The 26,345-nt window shown below is 40.6% G+C and overlaps 4 protein-coding genes across 4 annotated transcripts in view; 1 reads left to right on the forward strand and 3 right to left on the reverse strand.

The window, feature by feature from the left end:
• The window catches only part of LOC140953298 (polycystin family receptor for egg jelly-like), a 30,538-nt gene extending 23,001 nt beyond the window's left edge, over positions 1-7,537 (forward strand). The window contains exons 19-24 of the mRNA XM_073402792.1: positions 107-1,180; positions 1,646-1,733; positions 2,166-2,343; positions 2,993-3,158; positions 4,045-4,242; positions 5,025-7,537. Coding sequence (XP_073258893.1) covers positions 107-1,180; positions 1,646-1,733; positions 2,166-2,343; positions 2,993-3,158; positions 4,045-4,242; positions 5,025-6,472 — 3,152 coding nt within the window. The 3' untranslated portion in view covers positions 6,473-7,537. The remainder of the gene's footprint in view (positions 1-106; positions 1,181-1,645; positions 1,734-2,165; positions 2,344-2,992; positions 3,159-4,044; positions 4,243-5,024) is intronic.
• Positions 7,538-10,274: 2,737 nt separating this feature from the next.
• Positions 10,275-14,151, reverse strand: LOC140952642 (XK-related protein 8-like). Its single transcript, XM_073402075.1, has one exon. It carries the CDS (start codon positions 12,483-12,485, stop codon positions 11,310-11,312), a length of 1,176 nt encoding a protein of 391 aa, XP_073258176.1. The 5' UTR covers positions 12,486-14,151; the 3' UTR covers positions 10,275-11,309.
• Positions 14,152-16,108: 1,957 nt separating this feature from the next.
• Positions 16,109-19,571, reverse strand: LOC140952757 (XK-related protein 8-like). Its single transcript, XM_073402200.1, has one exon. The coding sequence runs from the start codon at positions 19,048-19,050 to the stop codon at positions 17,881-17,883; it is 1,170 nt and encodes a 389-aa protein (XP_073258301.1). The 5' UTR covers positions 19,051-19,571; the 3' UTR covers positions 16,109-17,880.
• A 2,199-nt stretch (positions 19,572-21,770) lies between these two features.
• LOC140952873 (uncharacterized) lies at positions 21,771-24,300 on the reverse strand. The gene has a single exon (XM_073402320.1). The coding sequence runs from the start codon at positions 24,276-24,278 to the stop codon at positions 23,187-23,189; it is 1,092 nt and encodes a 363-aa protein (XP_073258421.1). The 5' UTR covers positions 24,279-24,300; the 3' UTR covers positions 21,771-23,186.
• Positions 24,301-26,345: the final 2,045 nt, after the last annotated feature.

The following is a 26,345-nucleotide window of genomic DNA, read 5'->3' on the forward strand; positions in this document are numbered from 1 at the left end:
CTTACGACAAATTTTATCTACACCTTTTGTAGAGGAACACTAAAACATCCTGTTATTTTCAGTTTACTGAGCCCTATCCTGATACGTCTTAACTTCTTCTTGACAGGTCGATCCCCGTCTTGGTATGTCAGTCGGGTAGTCGTGCACGACCTGAACAGTGACAAGAAATACCTGTTTATCTGCGAGGGATGGCTAGCAGTGGAAGAGGGTGATGGTACAGTAGACAGACTAATTCCAGTCGCCGGCCATGAGGAGATGACAAGCTTCAACCACTTGTTTTACTCCACCACACAGAAGAATTTAGCAGACGGCCACCTGTGGTTCTCAGTGTTCATTCGCCCGGCCAGAAGTCGTTTCACGCGACTCCAGCGCATAAGCTGTTGCTTAACACTGCTGTACTGTTCCATGATCACAAACGCCATGTTTTATCAGGTGGGAGGGGAGAGTGATCCAGCTACCACGCTACATATAGGACCTTTAGCGTTTAGCCCAGCACAGATTGGAATCGGCATCATGAGTAGTCTAATCATCATTCCTGTGAATATTTTAATCGTGGGGATATTCAGAAACGTTGAGGCCAAACCAACAAAAGAGGAACTGAAAGAAAGGCGCAAAAATAGAACTTGTTGGTGGTTCCAAGAGTTATTTTTCTGCCTGTTCGACTTCAACAAGGGTAACAAGAACGATTTTATTGAGATTTTGCACACGGGTTCGAAACAAGAACAATTCCTAGACTTTGCCTCCTCCAGTACAAACTTGGCACAAAACGATCAGATTGGGATGGGTTCTGGCGTAGAATCCGAAGACATCAGCTTCCGAATTTCCAAGCAAGAGCGAAAGGAAGAAGCAGAAAAGAAGAAGAAGAAAAAGAAAAAGAAGAAGTTGCTTCCTTACTGGTTCCTTTACATCGCCTGGGTGATTTGTTTTTTGACTTGTTTTACCACGGCTTTTTTCTGCGTGCTCTACGGATTGCAGTTTGGTAAAGAAAAGTCTGCTCAGTGGATCTCTTCCATGTTAATATCGTTCTTTCAAGACGTACTGATCAGTCAGCCCATTAAAATCCTTGGAATCGCTCTCATCATCGCTGTTATTATCAAGAAACCAGCAGAAGAAGAGGAGGAGGAGGGCAGTGACAAGAAAAAACTGGAAGACGAAGATTGGTTGCATGATAGCCCCAGAGGTCAGGGAGTGATGTACTAATGAGCGGATAAAACGAACCCATTCTGTAGTTCATATATTTAACATTGGAGGCGGGAAAATCTAAATTATAAAATCCTTTAGCATAATACGAAATATATAGTTACGGTATAGAAACGCAAAGCAAATTGTACGTAATTTGGCCCTGTAAATTGGTTTTAAATTACCAATGGATCTACTACCTCGGCCATTAATCGTTGGAACACTTGACACCTCACTACCCTGTACCCCGCCCCCATCACAAAGGTGGGAAAAACCGAGAGTTTTGCCAGTGAATGTTCAAACACCAACCATTGTCAACTTTGTGAAGGGGCAACAAGGAGAGTCCCATGAAGTATTTCAACTATTTCGACCAGGGTTGTAGATGCTTGAATCTAGATGACAAAGAAAAACTAGATAAAGTTGTAAAAACAACTCATCTTGATAGCGGAGTATATGTCTTTTTCAGAGACGACAGACAGAAGAGTGAAACCGAAGACTCTTATTCGTCTTCAACCACCTGACAAAGACAAGCTGGAGCAGGCTAGACAAATCAGGTATGGTTTTTAATTGCCAGTGTCTTCTAATCTTATTCTTTTGTGCATATTTGTAATTGTCTGGGAGCTTTGCTAGCCTTCTAATGAGAATTTTTTAGACCATTTCCTCTCAAAAGGTGTTGAATTCGAAAGAACCGTGCCTTGTTTCAAACGTTTCTTGCAAGGTAACGATTACTCAGTTTTGCTGTGATAAAGATTTGCTTAAGAAAGCTGCAGTAGAAGGTCATCCTTGAAACGTACATCACTCTCAATAAATCGTTGAAGAGTTGATCTTTACATGGAAGGAGCAAATCACTTGATACTATTCTCAACCACCTCAAACAAGAGACCACGCTGTCTAGCATGCCGTGAGCACAATGCTATAAATAAGAGACCAAGAGATCAACCAATCATAGACTATCTGACAAAGGCTCTTTTTCAATCATTTTCAAGGTTCAAAGAAATGAAGATGAACGCAATTATCAAGGAAGTTGCTCTCTACGTGTTTTTCGTGGCCTGTTTGTGCATCGTCAGTTATTCTCATCGAGATCCAAAATCATTCGCTTTTAGAAAAACAATGTATGACACGTTCGTGGACGGAGTGTATGGAGGAAAGAAAACATTTTCAGCGGTAAGTTTTTCTCTCAATGTGAACGAATTACTAATTACTTCCCTCGCTTAACCAATTTATTCGCACACGAGGCTAGTACCCAGGGTTCTAGTGGATTTAGTAAGACATTTTTTGACAGAGCATGGAAAAGATTTCAGATGTGCCAATTAAAGTTTTAAGAACGGTATTCTAATTTTCGTGGACGAACAAACTTAATCTCCGCACCAGTTACTTCTTTTATGCTCACATTTTCAATTTGTTGTTGTCGGCAAATCAATAACATCAAAGGAAAGGAAACCTCAAAAACACTATCTTTATTGTGAAAGGTTTGAACCCAGGAGTCATTTCAAAAGTAGGTTGAGTTTGATTGTCCGGGAAAACGTAGTCCTGAATAGGACTGTTGTTGTTGACAGTGACTGACGTTTCGACAACCTCTGCGGTAGTCATCTTCAGAGTCAAAGTGAGTTGTATCACGTCAGTTGATGGTATTATACTCTGGTTATTGATCTGATTGGTCAATTATCTTTATTGATAAGCACTTAGGATCATTTAAGTAGTAGTTGATCTCATAAAATAGTAAGCTCGTAAGTGAACCAATAGCGGCTGGCACCGTTGTTCTTTCATCCGCGAAATTGCCATAAACATTACCACTTGTATTTCTTCCCCGTAGATCGGGAGTCGTGAGAACTTTTATACTTACGCCAAGACCACGCTGATGAACGCGCTCTACACCACATCCTGGTACAATGGGAATGCCACTGATGCCGGATTCACACCAGAAATGATGGCCTACATTATTGGAATGGCGAGACTAAGACAACTCCGAGTTCAAAACCGTGAGTAATCTCCAAAGATCTTTGTTAGCCAAGATCGCACCCGTTAAGATAATACTCTCAAAATCAAAATATTTAATTTTTTTAATATTTTAAAATGATAATAATAAAAACAAACAGCAGTTTTCCAAAATTCTAGCGAAGACGATTTATCGGAATGATCACACCGTACGTTAACTGACTTTAAAGCTGGAGGTATACACGACAAGCACAGATGGGCCTAGCTGGTCTGCAAGGTTAGAGCAACTCTTTCTCTTCCTTTCATACCTTTCACCATTCAGCCGAAAGGACGGAATATCATTTTCAGTTTTATTTGAATTTGGACATTACATACATCTTGCGTGCGCCTCGATGATTTCTGTCCATGGTATTGCGAAGTACTGTGGCGGTAAGGGTTTTTTCAAAAATCCGGCTTACAACGGTTTTTGTCACTCTGAAGAAGGGTCATAAACCCGAAGCGTTTGTGTTTTTTAAAAAATATTTGACGCTTAGTTGTTGATATTTCTTCACCGAATATCACCTCATCAGCCCTGATCCCAGTCTATCTCTCCCTGCGAACAGAGCCTCCTTTTGTCTTCTTCTCTGAGGAGTTGAAATCGAGGCTCTTCGTGAATCGCGTCAAGCCTTTGAAATCGACGAAGCTCAACTTCTGCACTAGACATTCTTGTTTTCTGTTGTCAAATTGAACTTATTTTTCGTGTGCTGGAATCCGTTTATTGATAAACCGTTTGCTTGTTTTTTTTTTATTTCACAAAACTCTTTGTGATTCTATTTATGGTTTTGCTCACCGTTGGAAAGAAAGGTTCAAAACATGCAGGGACTATAAAATTACTTTTCTGTCGTAGCCTCTAAACGTCTGTAAAACGTTTCACTATGATTTTATAAACAGAGAGCTGTGAGGTGGCACCGGATTTCAGGTCTTATCTAGGCGAGTGCAATACCTGGTACGGGTTCATGTCCGAAGATAAGGGTCAGTATGATGTTGGCTGGCAGCCACTCAAGAACGAATCACTTTATAATCCTCCTTTCACCTACGAAGCCTGGGAATTCAACACATCAGATGAACTGGACACTATACCTATGATGGGTAAGTTAACTTTATTCAAGTTTTGGTCTCTTGTTGCTCTCGACCTGGTCTCTTTCGTGTTTTAACCTTGTATGTTTCGGGCATTCTCCAATAAAGAGAGCCGAAGGATAGGCTAAGGAGAGTATTGTGAGATTAAGCGAGTGAAACTTGCACTTCCCCTTTACCTGATAGTACGTAAAATGACCTTCGACTGAAGCAAACTACAAACTACCACGCTTTTACCGACTCTAACTAAAATTTTTAGGAGTTCACTAAAGTAAGAGTGGTCCAGTTTCGAGTTCGTCTTGACTGCTGCATCAAATCAGTGAAGACACCTTTTGACAGGGTTAGCCCCCATTTAAAGCGATTATGCTCCGCATAAATTCAAGCTAGAAGATCGTTTACAACTTGTCTATTATTTATTTTCAAATTTTCACATACACTTTCCTGCCGGTATTTCCCACTTCAGAAACTCAAGAAAGAATGGTTACAAGCTTTGGGTGCAGTAATTTCTGGGGACCTTGAGGTGAATAAGCGTCAGTTGGTGATTGGCCAGTGGTATTCAAGGCAAAGATTCACAAATTATAAATTACGTTTTTCCACCCAAACGATGCGAGAAACTCTTTGCGCCAAAAACTTGTACTCATTCCCCCTATAGGTTCGACCCAGGAGTGGGAAATTTGGGAATGTGGGGATGTTTGACTGTCGGTCGTTTCATGATATGTCACTGGTGTTAATTTTAATTCGGAAAAAGACATTTAATTATATACCTATGTAGTAATTATTTAATTTCTAATTTTTAGGATACGTGTCGACTTACGGCGGTGGAGGATTTGTGGCAGATTTAGGGCACTCGAAAGACAATGCAACAAAAATTATTGAAACACTTGAAAGAAACAAATGGATTGACACTCAAACCCGTGCAGTCATCACAGAGGTAACCACTTACAATCCAGTGGCAAACCTGTTTTGTGCTTTGACTCTGGTGGTGGAATTTCTTCCAACAAACGGGATTTTTCTCTTCACCGACCTGAAGATAGCGCGCCTTTTTACTTTCGGCGGGAGTTTCGAATCATTTCTCATAGCGTGCGAGTTCTTTATCTTGCTCTTCTTTGCCGTGTTCATCTACCAGGAACTAAAGCAGCTTTACAGACTACGCAAGGGCTACTTTAAAGAGTTCTGGAACTACGTGGAGTTCGCCATGATCATTTTGGTATTCACTTGTGTGGGAATGTTTTTCACGCGCACGATGCTTGTCAGCAAGGCGATTGCCAGCTTGGAAGCCAACCATGGCAAATACGTCAGTTTTAGCCGAGTAACGTCCTGGAATGAAATCTTCATGTACATGGTTGCCCTGGTGGTCTTCACGGCGTGGATCAAAGCAATAAAGCTTCTTCGCTTCAATCGTCGCATAACCATCCTCGCACAAACTCTGAGAGGTTCCGCGGGACCTTTGGCTGCTTTCTCAGTGGTATTTTTGGTGTTTTTCTTCTCCTATTCCCTGTTCGCTTTTGCCGTGTTTGGCCAAGATTTGACTGAATTCTATAACTTTGTCTCGACGTGCGAGACCGTCATGGGAATTCTTCTTGGGTCTTTCGATTACACGGCCCTCGAAGAGGCGGCTCCGGTTCTGGGTCCCTTATTCTTCTTCTCATTTATGGTCTTTGGCACTTTCATTTTGATGAATATGTTCCTAACCATCGTACTAGACGTGTTCTCTGAAGTGAAAGAGTCCATCGATGGACAGGAAAATGAGTACGAAATTGTAGACTTTATGATCAAGCGCTTCAGGAAGTTTACTGGAATGCAGCCGAACAAGATCTCCGCCACTGAAGAGACGCCCGAGAAAAAGAACCTGGAGGGGGAGGACATAACGAAAGATTTGATGGCCTTAAAAAACAAGCGTCATAAATCTAAAACGAAACGAAAGTTCCAAGCGATGGATCTGGTGGCTCAGCGCTTCACCAGACTGGAGTCATCCTTAAGCGGCGTTTACTTCGAGGAGTGGGCTGAAGAAAGGCTACTTGATCATATCGTGGAGCGGCGATGGGGGATAAACACAGAAGCTGCCTATGCCGTGGCAGACGCCGAATTCAAGGAAGAGCAGCATATGGAACAGCTGCGTCTTGATATGTACGCGGCGGCCGAGAGGTACGATCCTGACGATGACAGAGGTACGGTCAATCTCAGTTTTGAGGAGAGTCCTTTTATGAAGGACAGGTACGATCCATGGAATTCTACAGATGCCTGAGGATTTTGAAGCTTTTTCACGAAAATGTAACATTGATCATAAAGTGCCAATAAGCTTAACTGATATGTTAAGAGGGTAGATGCGACCATTATTTAAAACGTTAACACACACTTTGTTCAGTTTTTTAAGCATGAGTAAATTAGCAGTAACTAGAGTGTACATATCCTTAGGACGGTATAGTTGACTCAATTCCTTGGTTAGCACTGAAGCTTAACGGTGGTTCGAAGAGCGACTTGATTCAGTAAGGCCAACCCAGTGGTAGTTCAATAGTCTGTTTCAGACGGACTGTTATGTTGGGTTAACACATCTGCATTTATGTGGTGTTACTCTAGGTTAAAGTTAAGCACCCTTGTGGAGCGACTTCCCGAGGAACTCGTATAGGATGTGAACGAACGTATGCCATTGAATAGGATTGTTCAATTATTAGTGAATTGGCTTAATTTTGAGATCTCCTAGATCATCTAAACACTAGATAGGAATGCAGTATAATCTCAGCGTACATGCTCTTTTACTGCATTTTCACTACCAGAAAAGGCTCGCAATCTATCCACTTTCCTGAGAAGGGTTTTTGTTTTTGCTGGGACAGGTGTATCACAGGGTTCGCACGTACCTTGAAAGTCCTTGAATTTCAATGCTAATTTTCTAGTTTAAGTAGAACTCCAAAGGAAAAGGAGCAAACACTGAAAGACTTTCGGGATAAAATTACTCATGTTGTGGAAGGACTAAAGAATACATGGACTCCAGGCTCTTTTTTGCACTGAATGGAGTCCTTGAAAAATGGGAAATGTGTGCTTGAAAGTCCTTGGAAAGTCCTTGAATTTTTTGTTCAAAAAAGGGTACGAGCCCTGGTTTCTAGATTTTTGATTGTTGAGAACAGGATGCTTGCAATTTTGAAGAATCTAAATTATAGAGTCCTCAGTGATTTTTTTCCTCTGAGAACTGAACTTCCGTTAATAATTGCCTAAGTAATGTCTTAAAGAAATTCTTACGTCGAGTAATAAAACAGTTATTTCACACTTACTCAAATTCAACTACATCCTACAATTTCTAATTTGATAAACATCGTCCGAGTCAGGCTGTATCAGAATCGGGCAGTCTGACAACCATTTAAAAGGCAGCGTTTATCGGGTCCAAAATCGATAATTTTAACTCTGACTTAGCTCGTTTTACTGACGATGGCAAGCCGAACTTAGATAAAGGGCCGAGGTGTTCAAAGAGCGATTAGCAAACCCAGTTTTTAGTCACCATGACAACTAATATGCTTTGTTTACAGATAAACCAAGATTAACCTCCCCCCACCCCTTTTTCAGGGGGTACTCTTAGGAATTCTTGGTGGGAGTGCGCCGCTCAGTTCTTCAAAACCAGATCCTATTTCAGAACACAAACATATGGTTTTCCACATCCATTATCCAACCTGACTTCTGAAAGTAGTACTCATTAACTTGACCAAGTGAGGTCAACATACTGTTGGACCTTTTTTTATTATTTTATGGTATTTTTATTGAACGTTCTTACTCGTTTGGAGTTGAAAAGATACGTTTATACGCCCTCGTTCTTTCCTCGAAAACAATACGCGATTTAAGAACATACTGAGCGTAAAATACACCTTATTTCTGACCAAAACAGTTCAGGGAAACCACACCGTTTGGGGCGATACATGCCTGTGTAGATCATGTAGGACAGTACCAACCCGTCGGATTAAAGCTAATCGGGCTTCGAAAATCTTTGCCCAGATACACCACTGTATATTTAACTTCATGATTTAGCGATGCATGCCATGAATCTTTAAAATTTAACTATTTGGTTTGGTTCAAACGTGAGTACCATATGTCGGACAATATGCTAATAAAGCAATGCTGTATTCAAGGAAGGGAAAAGAGGATTTTTTTTTTACTACAAGATCCTAAAGTTCTAATTTGTTATGTTGCACCTTGTGAACAAAGTCGCTAATTCTACGGGAACTACATTTCTTGGTATTTTTCCTCATTTGGCGCTGCGAAATATTGTACCGCGCGGGTAGGTAAACAACCTCTTAGTGAAATGATTAGTTATCGAAATACAGTCGACCATCCATGTGCGACCACCTCCCATAAGCGAACCCCTATCCAAAACATCAAAATTTTCCCAGTCCGGGAAAATTGTAGCCATGCGTGATAAGATGTTGAATGTGAGAACAATACAAATTATAGTTTAGTTATGTGTTTAGGCTTGTTCCACACGGTGCCCTTGTTTTTGAAAAACGCAACGTGAAAATGCAACTGCTTTGTTTGTGGTGGAGGTGTATTGTTCCGGAGCGAAAAGTAAGGTTGTTTTGAGGTCTGAATTAACCCTTTAAGCCCTAAGAGTGATCAGCATCAAATTTCTCCTTGTAATATCAATGCTTTGTAAAACTGAGTGGTCATGAGAATTACGGACATGATCACACAAGATGAATTTGCTTGATATTTTATCAACTTTCCCAGTCCGGCAAAATTGTAGCCATGCGTGATAAGATGTTGAATGTAAGAACAATACAAATAGACCTTGTCACGGTTTTCGACGCCATCTTGACGAGTAGGCAAACGCGTGCGAAATTACAGTGTTTGTATGAGAATCTAATGTCGAATAATTTCCGTAGAACGGCTGTTCTGAAAAAAATATGATTTGTAAACTAAAGCTTCACTCCTAAGGATTCTCCTGAAAAAATTTGAGGGCGTTACATGCACTAGAAGACCTAGAACCACTTTTTAAAATTGTCCAATACATTTGTCTTTAAGAAAGTCCCGGAAAAATTACAGACAAATATATGGAAAATCTAAGGTAAGCCTCTGGAGAAATTTAAGCACAGGTACGCCCCCCAAATTTTTTAGGACAATCCTTTGCTTTGTAACTTTAGTTTACAATTGATATTTTTTTCAGAACAGCCGTTTTACGGAAATTATTCGACGTTAGATTCTCATACAAGCACCGTAATTTTTCACGCGTTTGCCTGCTCGTCAAGATGGCGTCGAAAACCGTGACAAGGTCTATTATAGTTTAGTTATGTGTTTAGACTTGTTCCATACGGTGCCCTTGTTTTGTCTGTTCAGCCTTTGAAAAACGCAACGTGAAAATGCATCTGCTTTGTTTGTGGTGGAGGTGTATAGTTCCGGTGCGAAAAGTAAGGTTGTTTTGAGGTCTGAATTAACCCTTTAAGCCCTAAGAGTGATCAGCATAAAATATCAATGCTTTGTAAAACAGAGTGGCCATGAGAATCACGGACTTGATCACACAAGATGAATTTGCTTAATATTTTATCAACTCCCCCCCCCCCCCCCCCCACAATACTCCTGTAGGAGATGAATAGGGGCAACAAATAAGAATTTAAATTTTGATCTGACGGTTTAAAGGGCTAAGCAGCGCTGCTAGATATACTCACTACGGCTTGCGCACCCGTTACAGTCAACTCTTGCTTTGTGTCAAGAGCCATTATGGCTCTTGTTTGTGTGCACCTCGCTATTACAGATAACAGCTGCCCAGCAAAAAAACGGACGTTTGAATGAAAAAGAAAAAAAATCGCTATTGGGGTTACAGACACTTTTGGTAGGGTCCCGGGAGCACAGTTTTATGTTCCGTTAAGGACGGCTAGATTTAAGCGTTAAGTAAATTAAACCGCTTCCCGCCTTTCTATTTATTAGCATATAAATTTGATTTTTATTCTTCACTCTTAAATTGTTTTTTCCTCCTGGTTATCTTAGAACATTGAAAATAGTCTTATATTCTAATCACACTGAAACGATTATAAAATAGTTTGTAACTAATCTAAATAATCACAAAACACAGAATAGGAGCGGGCATCTCGTTTATTGATGAAGCGAGCGTAAAGCGTTACAAAAAACAGCATTACAGTTTTACAAACTCGGAGAAAATTACAACAGTAAATAAAATTAAAAAAACTAGGGTTGAAAGAGATGCCTCGAATGGCTCTTGCATAGCTTAACAAACCTTAAATATTGTACTAGCCCGTTGAGACTCCTTACAAGCACTCCTTAAATACTTCAGCAGTATTATGCAACCTAATATACATACTCTTGTGAAACTAACAAAACGTTTCAAAATATATTGGCTGAAACACGTATTGAAAGTGAATTGACGACGGCGAAAAACTTCGCCTAAAGCTAAAAAGCTACACTTAAAGCAGGTCAAGCGTACCCCCCAAGATTTTATTAATGAATATGAACCCGTTAGTGGTTCCTGTATCAAATTGGCATTTCTGCATGCGTAATGAGCAGTGAATCTCTAACGAGAACTTCTCTGTATTAGGTCAGATTGAAAATCTTTGAATGGATTATAGTTCTTAGAAGGCATTTACATCAAATTCAGGGAAACTGAGTTGGCAGAAATTTCGTAACTGCCTCGCGTGTGAAGGGAGCTTGGGGGGTACGCTTGACCTGGCTTGACTGTAAATTAGTCAATATGACTGATCAATAATACCGGGTTCGACGGATGTGTATTTATAAAATCAGCCAGAACAACCAGCCTGACTATACTGACTTACACATCAAAGTTTTATACTAAAATATATGTTGTGACACCCAAACACAATATTTAAAACCTTTAAAATCAAACATTACTGACCCAACGGGGGAGGAGTGGTCGTTCAGTTGATTGTCACGTGACTATTCACGAAGCAACAACTTCCTTTAGAGCTAGAGGCGGCGACGTCCTTGCTTTCTTTCTTCCTTTTTCTGTCAATTTTCCAGCGGCATTTTCATTATTATTTACTGTTCTATGTTCAAGCTAAACAAAGAAGCTATTTCTCTGCGCACTAAGGTGTCTACCCCGCCTGGCTCGAGCCTTGTATGTCACGCGAACAGCTTCATACGCGGTTCATAGTATGGCCGGTAGTTACCAAAAGAGTGTTAGCCCTTTGTACATTTAAATACTCGTCCTCATCCTTTTGAAAGCAGCAATACCACGATAATGATTTTAACACTATCCCTCCAAGATTTCCAACGGTAACGACAACAACAGCAAAGATCGGAAACCACTGTGGCGTACTAGTATCATGAGGGCTAAAATAATACCCTAAGATCATACCGATGTTTTCCAAAGTAAATAGTACATACCATGAGACTGTAACAACCACTAATCGAGCTTGACCAAAAGGTGCATCTCCCCTGAGCTTTTTCAAATAATATGAACTGTAAACAAAGAGATACAGCGGCGAATAGGCGAAAATAAACACCAGCATGTCCTGTTTTCGCTTGGATCGCCACAATACGAATCCAGTGAAGTTGATGATAAAACAATGCACACCAAGCAAGAGAAGGATCCACGATCGAAAGGCAATCGTGAAACATACAATCGCCAGTGCTCGCGCTGCGATGATTCCCAAGTTGCTAAGAAAGATTATGAGATTGTGAATGAGTTTGAGGTTGTAGTGTTTAAACTCACGAAACGCCTCCATAGATGTGATCATCCACGTAAGCGAAAGCAAACAGAGCGGCGCCGATATCTTCTGGATCAGACTGACATCTTTCCTTTCTTCCAGCATAACATAGACCTGTACTATAAGCTGTGGGGCGGCTTCCAGCAAGCCTTCAGCCATTTTCAAATTCAGCGTGTGGACATAGAGGTAGTACAGGCGTTCCTTTTCGATGAGCACACCGGTGCTTGACTTCCACAGTTCTTTGAAACGAGAGGCACAGACAAGGAACATTTGAAAGCTGTGGAGAGGGGGTCCTAGGCATAAAAGACTTAAGAGGAAATTCAGACGATTATTGCGGAATATGACGTCTGGGTTATCCACTTCTACTGAGTCCTCTTCCTCTGAGAGTAATCGACTTGTGCTCACCATTATGGACCAAATGCTGAGGACAACCATACTAACGACTGTCAGCCCGAAGCTTACTCCAAACCACCATGGGTGTCCTTGTTTATAGTACTCCACGCTTGTGAGTACATCAGTGGTCGTGTCGGCCACGAATAAGACAGTTTGGAAGAGAAACAGAAAGGTTTGGTGCCATTTTAAATGCACAGCAACCGCTACCATGGTTTAGTTTTGACGGATCTGCTGTAAAGCACGCGCAGTATAGATACGAGCAGCGCGGCTTCAGTCTAGACATACGCGACCAAAACGTGACCCGTCACGCATTCCTTACTTTGACAACCCAATACAGAAATCTTGGGACCACCTTGCTACTTTCACAAAGTAGTGGATGAGGAAGAAAAGTTTTACTATAACTGAGCGATTTCTCGCGCGCTGATTGCCCGAGAGCTATGTTTCCCTCTTTCTTACGAACACGATTTTCCCGGATTTTCCGAGAAACTTCAACGGAAATGGACGTAACAAACTGTCAATGTTATTGTGAAAAAAAAAATCTACAACAATTTTCCATGGTCTGTACTCTTATCGACCATAGAAATGACGTCAAAATGTTTCAAACTTTGCCCTGAAAACACTCGCCTGCAGCTCGTGGTTCCACTTGACTGCTGAACATTTTGACATCCTTTCTGTCCGAAAAAGAGTACAGACCATGGAAAATTATTGTCGATTTGTTAAAGAGATTATGTATTACACAAGGCCTTAGACTGCAAAACAGTCCGTGTTTTTGCGTATTCAAGTACGCGCGAACAGTCAAACAAAAGGTCTGAACGAGGCTGAAAACACAGAGCGAGACGACGGGCGTGTGAGACAACTCCGAGTTCAAAACCGTGAGTAATCCCCAAAAATCTTTGTTAGCCAAATTTATCGTACCTGTTAAGACAATACTCTCAAAATCAAAATCTTTCAGTTTCAGTTTCAGTTTATTGTTTTGCCATAAGTTGTACAAAAGCAAGGAAATCTAATTATTTAAACTCTCATAGCGAGGAAGCCCAAGAGAGGCCACCGGGCATATAAGGAATGGGCTCCCTCAGTTAAATAATAAGAACAAAATATTATCGTAGACACATGGAAAATTCAATGGCAGAGCTACAGTAAATCTTAAAATATATAAGATAGTCGTACTAATCATAGTCTAGTTAGGCTAAAAAAAGCGAAATGACAAAAAATAAGAAAAAAGAATATTTATGATAAGAGGAATACTTTCAGCTTACAGCAAAAGGAAGCGGTACTTGTTACATTTAATTTTTTAATATTGTAAAATAATAGTAATAATAAAAACAAACAGATTAGGTTTCGAAAATTCCAGCAAAGGCGTTTTTTCGGAATGATCACACCATAGACTAACTGACTTTAAAGCTGGAGGTATACACGACAAGCACAGATGGGCCTAGCTGGTCTGCAAGGCTGGAGCAACTCTTTCTCTCCCTTTCATACCTTTCACCATTCAGCCGAAAGGACTGAATATCATTTTCAGTTTTATTTGAATTAGGACATTACCTACATCTTGCGTGCGCTTCGATGATTTCTGTCCACGGTATTACAAAGTACTGTACAACGGTTTTTCTCACACTGAAGAAGGGTCATCAACCCGAATTTGTGTTTTTTAAAAAAATATTTGACGCTTAGTTGTCGATGTTTCTTTACCGAATATCACCTCATCAGCCCTGATCCCAGTCTATCTCAGCCTGCGAACAGAGCCCCCTTTTGTCTTCTTCTCTGGGGAGTTGAAATCGAGGCTCTTCCTGAATCGCGTTAAGCCTTTGAAATTCACGAAACCCTAACTTCTGGACTATACAATCTTGTTCTCTCTTGTCAAACTCATTTTTCGTGTGCGAGCATCCATTCATTCATTCATTACATACATACATACATACATACTTTATTGCATAGCTCCCCCTTGGGGGCTCTTCCGCCATACATACACGAATTAAAATAAAATGAAATAAAATAAACTAGAAAACTATTTACATTCAATGATAAAATAACGAATTTCTATAAATAATAATGAACGTTAATTTTAAAGGCTATTTACATTTCAATAATAAAAAACTATCTATGAATTAAAAAGATATTTAAAAATTCTCTTTTTAAAAGCGTTAAAATTTCCAGTGTCTCTTATATCTTTAGCTATACTTTTATAAAGTTTTGCCCCACGGTAGCTGAAACTCTTTTGGCCAGTGGCCAGCCTATACCGAGGCAACGTAAGGTCTTTGTTCTGTCTTGTGACTCTTTGCTGAGTTTTTGCGCGATATTGGAAGCGTCTGTGGAGGTAACCAGGTGTTAGGTTCTTTAAGCATTTGTACACCATCACTAGGTGAGTTCATGCAGTTCATCCCTTACGTTAAGCCACTTAAGGGACTTCAGGGCTTCTGAAACATGATCGTATTTCCTTAAACCATTTCCTTAAACGATTCTGCAGGCATAGTTCTGAACTAGCTGAAGTTTTCTAACGTTCTTCTTGCTCGTGCTACTCCATACCGTCGAACAATAAAATAATTTGCTGAAAACGAAAGCATTTATAAGATAGCTCAATGTTTTTTTTTATCTAAGAGGTGCTTTATCCTATTAACTCTCGTTAGTTTAAACATACAGTCAGAGGCAGTCTTAGTGATATGTTCGTTAAAGTTAAGATGACAGCCTATATGCACTCCCAGGTCCTTTGCAACTGGTACAGGCTTGATTTGAGTTCCCAGCATTGTCGCACCTGGTAAGGGGGTAGGTAATGTCCTCATGAGTTGTGGGACGCCCACATAAAGAAGCTTTGTTTTGTCTGGGTTAATGAACAGCGAATTTCTACAGCGCCAAATCGATATTTCTTTAAGATCTTCGTTTACTGCAGAGATAACGTCGTCAAGTTCGCTGGCGGGGAACCCAAGGAAGAGCTTGGTGTCATCCACATACCCGAGTGGTTCGCAATGTTTTGGAACTCGAAAGAGGTCGTTTACATACAATGAAAACAACACCGGGCCCATGATGGATCCCTGCGGTACCCCAACCGTAAGGGGTAAGGGATCAGATACAGTATTCTGAAATTTAACGACTTGTTGACGTTGCGATAAATAGCTTTCGAACCAGGCACACGCAGACTCAGATACACCAGAATTGCGAAGTTTACGTAACATTAAATAGTGTCGTATGCTATCAAAAGCTTTGGACATGTCCAAAAGAACAACAACAGATATCTTCTTCTGATCCATGTTATTAAGCAGTTCATCGGTGAAGTGAAGTAGTGCAGACTCGGTTGAGTGAAGTTTTCTATTCCACTTTGTAGGTGATGTATGACATTGTTTGAATCGAGGAAATTGGTAAACTTCGAGTGAGCCGCTCTTTCGCATACTTTAGATAAAATAGGCAGTAGTGATATTGGCCTCGTGTTCGCAGGCTCTTCACTGTCCCCGGACTTAAGAATTGGAACGATTTCTGCTTTCTTCCATGGAAGTGGAAAAGTACTCAGAGTAAAGGAATTGTTGATAAGACTTGTTATAATGGGAGCGATAACTGCTGAGCTGTCTTTCAGGATTTTGGCGTTAACTTTATCACAACCGGGAGCTTTGTTTGAAGGTAGACTCTTAATAATCTTATACACATCGCCTGTGGTAATGGGTTGAAATGCAAATAAGGGGGTATTGTTTGGACAGGAGTCCAAATCCCTCCGTGTCATGAATGTTAAAATTGTGTTCCTCCGCAAGCTTCGTGGCTTTCAAAGCTGTCATTGTACCTACATTTGCATAAAATTCATTGAAGTTGTTTGCTAGGAGAAGCGGATTTTCGACAGTGGGCTAATGGAGTATTCTTCCTTGGAATGTATCGATTGAGAATTTTCCAAATCGAATTGGTGTTACCATTCGATTTTAGAATTTCAGAGCGAACATGCTCTTTTTCGGCAAGCCTAATTTCACGTTTGACTTCCTGACGAAAATGGCGATACGCATTCCAGTGTAATTTGTCGTTGGTCGTCATAGCCCTTTTGTGCCACATATCACGCGTGTTCATTCATTCATTCATTTTTGCCGTTAACCAGAAATACAACAAGAGTATACAGAAATTTATAATACATTAAAGATAATACTGACAATATTCTAACTAGATTATTTACAAGATCAAATGTTTAAAGTGGTAGTGGCACTACGGGAACTACATTTCCCTGGTATTTTTCCTCATTTTGAGCTGCGAAATATTGTACCGCGCGGTAGGTAAACAACCTCTTAGTGAAATGATTAGTTATCGAAATACAGTCGACCATCCATGTGCGACCACCTCCCATAAGCGAACCCCTATCCAAAACATCAAAATTTTCCCAGTCCGGGAAAATTGTAGCCACGCGTGATAAGATGTTGAATGTGAGAACAATACAAATTATAGTTTAGTTATATGTTTAGGCTTGTTCCACACGGTGCCCTTGTTTTTGAAAAACGCAACCTGAAAATGCAACTGCTTTGTTTTTGGTGGAGGTGTATTGTTCCGGAGCGAAAAGTAAGGTTTTTTTGAGGTCTGAATTAACCCTTTAAGCCCTAAGAGTGATCAGCATAAAATATCAATGCTTTGTAAAACAGAGTGGTCATGAGAATTACGGGCATGATCACACAAGACGAATTTGCTTGATATTTTATCAACTTCCCCCCACTACTCCTGTAGGAGATGAATAGGGGCAACAAATGAGAATTTAAATTTTGATCTTGGGGTTTAAAGGGTTAAGCAAGCTGCTGAATGGAATCGCCCACCCGTTACAGTCAACTCTCAAAAACGGACGTTTGAATCAGATGAAAAAGAAAAAAAATCGTTATTGGGGTTACAGACACTTTTGGTAGGGTCCCGGGAGCACAATTTTATGTTCCGTTATGAAGGACGACTAGATTAAAGTGTTAACACAAACCGCTTCCCGGCTGTCTATATATTAGCATATAAATTTGATTTTTATCCTTCACTCTTAATTTTGTTTTTGCCCCCTGGTTATCTTAGAACATTGAAAATAGTCCGGCTGAAACACGTGTTGAATTGAATTCACGTCGGCGAAAAATTTGGCCTAAAGCTAATTAAAAAAGTTTAGACAAAATGACTGATCAATGATACCGGGTTCGACAAAGAAAATCAGCCAGAGCAACCAGCCTGACCATACTGACTTACATATCAAAGTTTTACACTAAAATTTATTTTGTGTCACTCAAACACAATATCAATCTCGTTCCCAGAGGCCGCAATCCTTTTGGTCAGCGACAGGTATCGTTCCGCTGGATAAAGCAATGCGGACTCTGGGAACGAGATTGACACAAAAATTAAACCTGATATTTTTCTGATCTTCTGTCGAAACATTACTGACCCAACGGGGGAGGAGTGGTCGTTCATTTGATCCCTTCAGATGTCAAGTGATTATTCACGAAACAGCAACTTCCTTTACAGCTCGAGGCGGCGACATCCTTGCTTTCTTCCTTCCGTTTTCTGTCAATTTTTCAGCAGCATTTTCATTATTATTTACTGTCCTATGTTCAAGCTAAACAAAGAAGCTATTTCTCTCCGCATTAATGTGTGCCCCGCCTGGTTCGAGTATGTCACGCGAACAGCTTCATACGCGGTTCATAGGATGGCCGGTTGTTACCATAAGAGTGCTAGCCCTTTGTATATTTAAATCCTCGTCCTCATCCTTTTGAAAGCAGCAATACCACGATAATGATTTTAACAGTATCCCTCCAAGATTTCCAGCGGTAACGATAGCAACAGCAAAGATCAGAAACCACTGTGGCTTATAGTGAGGGCTAAAATAATACCCTAAGATCATACCGATGTTTTCCAAAGTAAATAGTACATGCCATGAGACTGTAACAACCACTAGTCGAGCTAGACCAAAAGGTGCATCTCCCCTGAGTTTTTTCAAATAATGCGAACTGTAAATAAAGAGATACAGCGGCGAATAGGCGAAAATAAACACCAGCATGTCCTGTTTTCGGTTGGATCGCCACAATACGAATCCGGTGAAGTTGACGATAAGATAATGCACACCAACCAAGAGAAGGATCCACCATGGAAACGCAATCGTGAAACATACAATCGCCAGTGCTCGCGCTGCGATGATTCCTAGGTTGCTAAGAAAGATTATGAGATTGTGAATGAGTTTGAGGTTGTAGTGTTTAAACTCACGAAACGCCTCCATAGATGTGATCATCCACGTAAGCGAAAGCAAACAGAGCGGCGCCGATATCTTCTGGATCAGACTGACAGTTTTCCTCTCTTCCAGCATAACATAGACCTGTAGTATAAGCTGTGGGGCGGCTTCCAGCAAGCCTTCAGCCATTTTCAAATTCAGCGTGTGGACATAGAGGTAGTACAGGCGTTCCTTTTCGATGAGCACACCGGTGCTTGACTTCCACAGTTCTTTGAAACGAGAGGCACAGACAAGGAACATTTGAAAGCTGTGGAGAGGGGGTCCTAGGCATAAAAGACTTAAGAGGAAATTCAGACGATTATTGCGGAATATGACGTCTGGGTTATCCACTTCTACTGAGTCCTCTTCCGTTGAGAGTAATCGACTTGTGCTCACCATTAAGGACCAAATGGAGAGGACAACCATACTAATGACTGTCAGCCCGAAGCTTACTCCAAACCAATGTTTGTGTCCTTGTCCTTTGTATTCCAGGCTAGTGAGTACATCAGTGGTCGTGTCGGCCACGAATAAGACAGTTTGGAAAAGAAACAGAAAGGTTTGGTGCCATTTTAAATGCACGGCAACCGCTACCATGATTTAGTTTTGAAGGAAGTGCTGTAATTAGCCTACTGTAAAGCACACACAGTTTAGATACGACAGGCTTCAGACTAGAAATACGCGACCAAAACGTGACCCGTCACGCATTCTTCCTTACTTTGACAAACTTTCACAAAGTAGTGGATGAGGAAGAAAAGTTTTACAATAACTGAGCGATTTCTCGCGCGCTGATTGCCCGAGAGCTATGTTCCCCTCTTTCTTACGAACACGATTTTCCCGGATTTTCCGAGAAACTTCAACGGAAATGGGCGTAACAAACTGTCAATATTATTGTAAAAAAAAATCTACAACAATTTCCATGGTCTGTACTCTTATCGACCATAGAAATGACGTTAAAATGTTTCAAACTTTGCCCTGAAAACACTCGCCTGCAGCTTGTGGTTCCACGTGACTGTTGAACTTTTTGACATCCTTTTTGTCCGAAAAGAGTACAGACCATGGATAATTATTGTCCATTTGTTAAAGAGATTAGTTATTACACAAGGCCTTAGACTGCAAAACAGTCCGTGTTTTTGCGTATTCAAGTACGCGCGAACAGTCAAACAAAAGGTCTGAACAAGTCATGAGGCTTTATACGTGTGAGGCTTGCGCGCTTCGCGCTTCATGATTAAACTTTAACTTGACCTTTTGTATGTTCCAACAAATATCTTCAGGAGTAATAATTAACAACATAAATTTAAAAGTTGAATAAGTAACCAATTAAGGAAACAAAAGACATACAGAGTGTAACAATGACGCCCGGATGACCGTGTAATAAACCAGATTTAACTATAAAAGGAACTACACTTTATTCGGCCGCCATGACACCCGGAAAGCATGACCCACACAAATATCCATGATCCTTTGCACGTTTACAGTAACCGAGAACTTCCGTTATCACAACTTCCGGTAGACAATACTATCGATACATTACACAGAGCGCTTACCATTTGTATGGAAAATCCGGAAATTCCGGGGAGAATTCAAATGGCACCGTTCATCCCGGTGGAAATTTTCCGGCAAAAAAGCAATACCTTTCGAGGTATTATCTTTTTCCCGTTCTTACCGAAACGACCGAAATTTTCTGTATCATTTGTTTGGATTACCAGTGCCAGGCTTCATGTCGAGAGAAAGTGAAAAATGCGCCGGTATTTTGTAAATGGTACAACTCAATCCCGTTCCTGTTTTCGGTACCAAAAAAAAAAACAGTATCATTTGACGGGAAATTCTCACCGAAATTTCCGTACAAATGGTAAGCGCTCACAATCAAGCTTTTTCAAGGTCAATTTAGCCAAAGAAGACCTTTACTGGCCTTTACACTATTAAAATGGGACTCTTTCACAACCCAAAAATACAAGATAAACCTTATCCGCACCCTCACTTTTCGCTGTTATTCGCTCATCACTCTCTTTTGAGTTGTTCTTTGGATGAACTGAGGGACCTGTTATTACCAAGACGGTTATTTTTGGCCCAGCGATGTGTTGAATTACAACATACGGTATTAGTGATGTTCTTAACAGGCAACGAAACAGACCCAAATAGCCAGCCACAACAGTCCCCTTAAAGGAAGTCTTCTTAATTCTACCTTATTTAGGGTTACAAACGGCAGAATCCTCACCAGACAAGTGAAGGCTTGCATCAACAAATTCCACGGTTGCTTTGAACTTCGAGTTGTTTTCCAAAGCACGCATTCTATTAAGTCCCTTTTTCCCTGCAAAGGTAGGCTCACCCGTGCTCAAATGCTCAAATGTAAGAGATGTTTATAAGGCTATTTGTTGGGACTGCCAGGAGTTCTTCATAGGTAAAACTAAACGTAGCTTGCATGAAAGGAAAACGGAGCACTTCAAATCTATTCGCCATTTATTCGCCAGGATCAGTATACCGTAAAATCCCACTTTAAAGCCCTGGGCTTATATGACTTCATAAGGGGTTTTGCGGGCTAATAAACGGGGGGTGGGCTTAAATCCGGCGGGATGTAAGCGGAATAAAAAAAATGTTTCGGAACGAAGAGACAAAACGTATTTGAGAAACGAATTAAAGCAAACATACGATTACATTAAGAGATACATTTGCGTCACAATAAACGAAGAATATATTTCAATCACACCTTTATTTATTTATTTATTTATTGACAAAAAAAATTAATTACAAATACTTGTTCTTTTAACTATGAAAAATAATATATATATATAGAAAAAAAACTAAATTTGTGAAGGAAAAAAGCTAAATTAAAAGGAAAAAGACGCAAACCTAATAAATGAAACAGTATAGCAGTAAAGTGTAGCTTGAAGGAATAAGTATTATGGAAATGACACTAGCATTCACATATCTAAAGAAGTCTGTCCCATATTTTTTTGAATTGCGATAAGCGGTTAGATCTAAAGGCTATGGTGCGAATATTTCAATAACATCTATAAAACACATATTTTGATGTTTGTAAAGAAACGCGAAAGGTACGCACGTATACATTAGATGGGCTTATAAACGGGGTGGGGGGGGGCCTTCTATCCGGGATAATATCTTCGTTAGCAGATACATGGGCTTATATCCGGGGGGGCTTTAAAGTGGGATTTTACGGCAGGTAAGGAAAATTTATTTGAGAGGTATGATACGTGATCGTTAGGTAAACCAAGCCTATGAATTACATGCGGACTATTGCACACTATTTTAACTCAACGACAACAACAGCTATATTGTAAATATTTCCACTTCTCTGCTTTGTGTTACTGATAAAATTACATTAAACAAGAAAGTCGTTACAAAAAGCAGATTTATGTGTCTGCGCACTAATAACAAGGACAAAAATTAATGAGCATGTTTCTCCGGTTTTTATTGATCGAAAGATAAAATTCCGCAGTTCTCTACCGCATCAGTGTTGTTGAAAAGAAATGTAACTTTTTCAATTTTTAATACAATTTTCAGGTAGTACATTAATTAAACTTCTCTTGTCATAAGGATATATAAGCATAACTCCGCTGCGTGATCACGGCACATTTAGCGGTACATGTTATTAGCCAATAAAAAAGGCAAATGAAAATTGACTTCTCACGGTTTTTCCCGTAATGTATATGACCCAATTAGCTTCAGTCATGACGCGTAAATTACTAACAGAATAATCTATAAAAATAATCTAACAGCAGCCATTTGTTTGTTAGGTCGCATTAAGTTTTTTCTTGTTTTTCTTCTGTGACTATTAACAAAGTACACCACTCTTATGACTGAAACAAAGATCTGAAATAATACTGAAGCGGTTCACTTGCAAAGCACACTACAATTGATATCACTGCGTACTTTGCTTACATTTTGTAGTACACAGTCATGCATCTCAAAAAGGAATAATATCATTATGCGTATCCCGACGCATATGTCACTGATCCGACCATGTCACGTCAACTGGTCATAACACGAAATTGAACAATTTCGAAATTTTGGCAAGAGAACGGTCGGACACCCATTGCAAGATAAAGGAGAATCTGCTGATCAGGAATTTACAACCTTCCCTAAATGAAAATGTCAGCAGTGAAAAACTTAACCCTTTTTTAATTTGGATGTCAGTTTTTTCTTTTTTATATGCAAAGTTTCCTACCATATGTCATCTTAGTTACTTCTTCTACATTTCAATTTACGTTGTTATTCGACGGTTTATTACTTCTAAAGATGTATGTTGGAACATACGAAACGTCAAGTTAAAGTCTCTCCCACCGTGACCGAATCCCGTGCCAATGCAAGATTTTGGCGAATCCCGCTTACCGAGTGGCTAGTGGAGGTGATTATTTCAAATATTGCTCCCTGGAAGTCGTGCCCTTAATATTTTGTTTCATTATCCCATTAAATCAAAAAATGGTCACATCAAATAAACTGAACTTGGGCTTTTTAAGTGTCCCAAATTTCGTTCCTTGACTAATTTTCAATGTCAATATCCTCGGCGTCAGAGCTTGAATTGTCATTGATCAGTTTTGCTGGATCAGACTCCACTGCAACTTGATGGGAAGGGGATAAAAGGAAGAGAAGCTGGTGAGAGGGATGGGGGGGGGGGGGGGCGATTATTTCAAATATTTCGGTCTAAAGGGCGCGATTATTCGAGGGAGGCGATTAATATCGAGGGACGGCTATTATTCGAGGAAATACGGTATTCACACACCGGGGCTCACAGCAAGGCCAGTTGTCATCCCAAGAGTGTTCACCCTTTGGACAGATTCCCAGTACTCGTCATTTTGCTCGTGAAAGCAGCCGCAAAGGCAATACCATGAAAATAACTTTAAAAGAATCCCTCCAAGATTTCCAGGGGGGACAATCATAAGAGCCACGATTGGAAACCAGAACAAAGGGTCATCTTCATAACTATAAGGCCAGCTGAAAATGATCCCAAGAATCATACCGGCGTTTTCCAAAGTAAAGAGTACATACCACGAGAACTTAAGAACCGCTCGGTGAGTCAAACTAAAAGGGGCATTTCCCCTGAGCTTTCTTAAATAGTAAGAGCTATAACTAAAAAGATACAGCGGCGAATAGGCAAAAATAAACACGAGCATATCCTGTTTTCGGTTGGATCGCCACAGTAGGAATCCAGTAAAGTTGATGATAAAACAGTGCACGCCTAACACAAGATCGATCCACCACGACAAAGAAATAATGAAACAAACAATCGCCATTACACGCGCCATGATGATTCCCGCGTTGCTAAGAAAGATTATGACTTTGCGCACGAGCCGGGGCACGGGTTTCAGGTTGGCCACCGGACGAAACACCTCCATGGATGTGACCATCCACGTTAACGTAATGAAAGAAATCCACATTGATACTTCCGGGATTACATCGTCTTCCACTTTCAGCGTAATATATACATAGTACTGTATTATAAGCTGTGAAGCAGCTTGTAGCAAGCCCAAAATGAGCGTGTGCAAATAGAGGTTGTATAAACGTTCCTTTTCAATATCCACACGATTATTGAGGGATATGTTGTCGGGGTTATCCACCCCTACTGAGTTCTCTTCCCTCTCCCTTGATAGTAATCGATGTCTGCTCACCATTGCAAACCAAATGCAGAGCGCGACTAGGGTAATGATAGTCAGTCCGAGGCTTACTGTAAACCATTGTTGGTGTCCTTGTTCTCTGTACACCAGGCTTGTCAGGATATTAGTGGTTGTGTCGGCTACGAATAAGGCAATTTGGAAAAGAAACAGCAAGGTTTGGTACCATTTTAAATCTACAGCTGTCGTTTCCATGACTTTTCTCAGTAACTGGTATGGTGTAACCGAAGGCCAGAAGTGCGTGTTAGCAGGCATCACTGAGGTTTTGAACTGAGTCGCAATGGCGTCGTAAGATACGCGTGTTGCATGACACGGCAAAGAAGATAATTTTAGACAGCTGAATTAGTTTAGGTAGATAACCAGAGGAGAAAGGCGACTTAAAAACTGTTAGCTGCAAGAAAATTTGAGCAAAGAATTGACCCCGATCAGTCTTGAATCAGCTGACAACGCTCAAAAGACTATTAATTTACATATTGTCTTGAATAGTTGTCATTAAAAAAAGCCGTGATAAATTCTGATAAATTCCATATTTTTTCTTTCACAGACAATGAAATTTACACAATATGTTTTGAGTTTTGATATAAGGAAAATCGAAATAAATTTTGCGTGTTTTAATTCAATGCTCTTAGGGGCGTTTAAGAGGGTATTCGTGAGTACTATCTCATATGCATTATCACACTCTCCGTCACGTATGCCGGGAAGGCCGGGGGGGGGGGGATACTCCCTATGATGGCCTATACAGGGAGGCTCCCCCAAAAGGGGTACCTTTTTCAGGCTTTTGGTGTAAGAAAGGGTAGGGATTTCACTAGTTGAAGTATATGAAAGGGGTGGGAAATCTGCCATTTCAGTCTCTTTTAGGCCCGGGGTTAAAAGATGCATTTCATGGCTTTGAAAAAGTCGAGATAACGTTTTGCTTTTGTGATTTTTTCATATTTTAACGATAACGCATTTACAGTAATTACTGCGCTTTTCAAAAACACGCCAAGTCTGAAGTTCAAAAGTTGCCTTCACAATTACCTCTTTCGCTGCCGTCAATCATAATTACGATCACAAGCAACGAGCCTTGAAACACAGAAACACACAAAACGGATCAGTCCACCAATCAGAATCACAAACCATGACCTTTTGAGGCCGTTGAAGTAAACTTCTGTTTCCTAAGAGACCCGCTAAGATGAATGACGGCAGCGAAAAACGCAAACGTCAGTTGGCTTTTGAACTTCAGAATTCGGGTGTTTATGAAATGCGCAGTAAAGCCCTGTTTACAAGGAGGGAGGGTAACACTGGTGCTAGGGCTACCCAAGCAAGAGGGTTACCCTAGCACTCGCATATTTCTTCTTTCTCTACACGACGTGTTTACAAGGCAGGTAGGGTTTTAATACCCTAGCGCTAGGGCAACCCTACCTGAGTACTAGGGTTACCCTAGCAAGAGGGTTACCCTACCTGCCTTGTAAACGTTGAGCTAGGGATAACTCGCCTATCCGGGTTAACTTTCCACCGTTATGCGTGACCAGTGATCGTGCCAATTTGACGTGTCTTTCACAGAGAACTTCAAGATTAGTTCAAATTTTAGACCGTTACAAAGAATGTCACGCATGACGAAACACGTCAGAAAAGCTGGTAAAGTTTACCCAGGTGACATGGTAACCCTACCTGTGAAAATTACTTGTGAATCAGAGCTAACTTTAACCCGCTGGCAAGGGTAACCCTCTCTCCTTGTAAACAAGACTTCTGTGCTCTTAGTCTTTCAGTCTTCCAGTCTGTCTGTCATTTTGCCTTTTTGATTTTAAATTTCGCACTTGTCCTTATCTCCATAGCAACTTCCATACTGCTTTCTATAAACTCTTTTTGCACCCTATAAGCTATTTATTATGGTGGCCCACAACTGTCACAGCAAAACCAAAAACCTCACGGCAAAAACAAAATACCTCACGGCAAAATCAAAAACCTCACGGCAAAACCAAATACTTCACAGCAAAAGCAAAATAGCTTTGGTTTTGCCGTGTGTATTTGCTTTTGCCGTGAGGTCTTTGGTTTTGTCGTGAGGTTTTTGGTTTTGTCGTGACAGTTGTGGGCTACCGTAAATTTATGCAATGATCAGAAACACCGTTGAGTATGTCCCCCTTAGGGAATTTAGAATTGCTCGCATTGTCATACAGTAGCTTCTTGACGTCACACGAAAGCAATGCAACTCCGACGACGTAAAAACAGGCGTACGCCGTCGTGTGATGACGTTTATCCGTGCACCCGCGCGCCATGCGGTTG

The sequence above is a fragment of the Porites lutea genome, chromosome 11, assembly GCF_958299795.1.
Source record: "Porites lutea chromosome 11, jaPorLute2.1, whole genome shotgun sequence".
Taxonomy (NCBI): Eukaryota; Metazoa; Cnidaria; class Anthozoa; order Scleractinia; family Poritidae; genus Porites; species Porites lutea.

Excerpts from the sequence above, each read along its gene's own strand:
- LOC140952757 (XM_073402200.1), bottom strand. The coding sequence starts at position 19,050 with ATGGTAGCGGTTGCCGTGCATTTAAAATGGCACCAAACCTTTCTGTTT.
- LOC140952642 (XM_073402075.1), bottom strand. The coding sequence starts at position 12,485 with ATGGTAGCGGTTGCTGTGCATTTAAAATGGCACCAAACCTTTCTGTTT.
- LOC140952873 (XM_073402320.1), bottom strand. The coding sequence starts at position 24,278 with ATGGAAACGACAGCTGTAGATTTAAAATGGTACCAAACCTTGCTGTTT.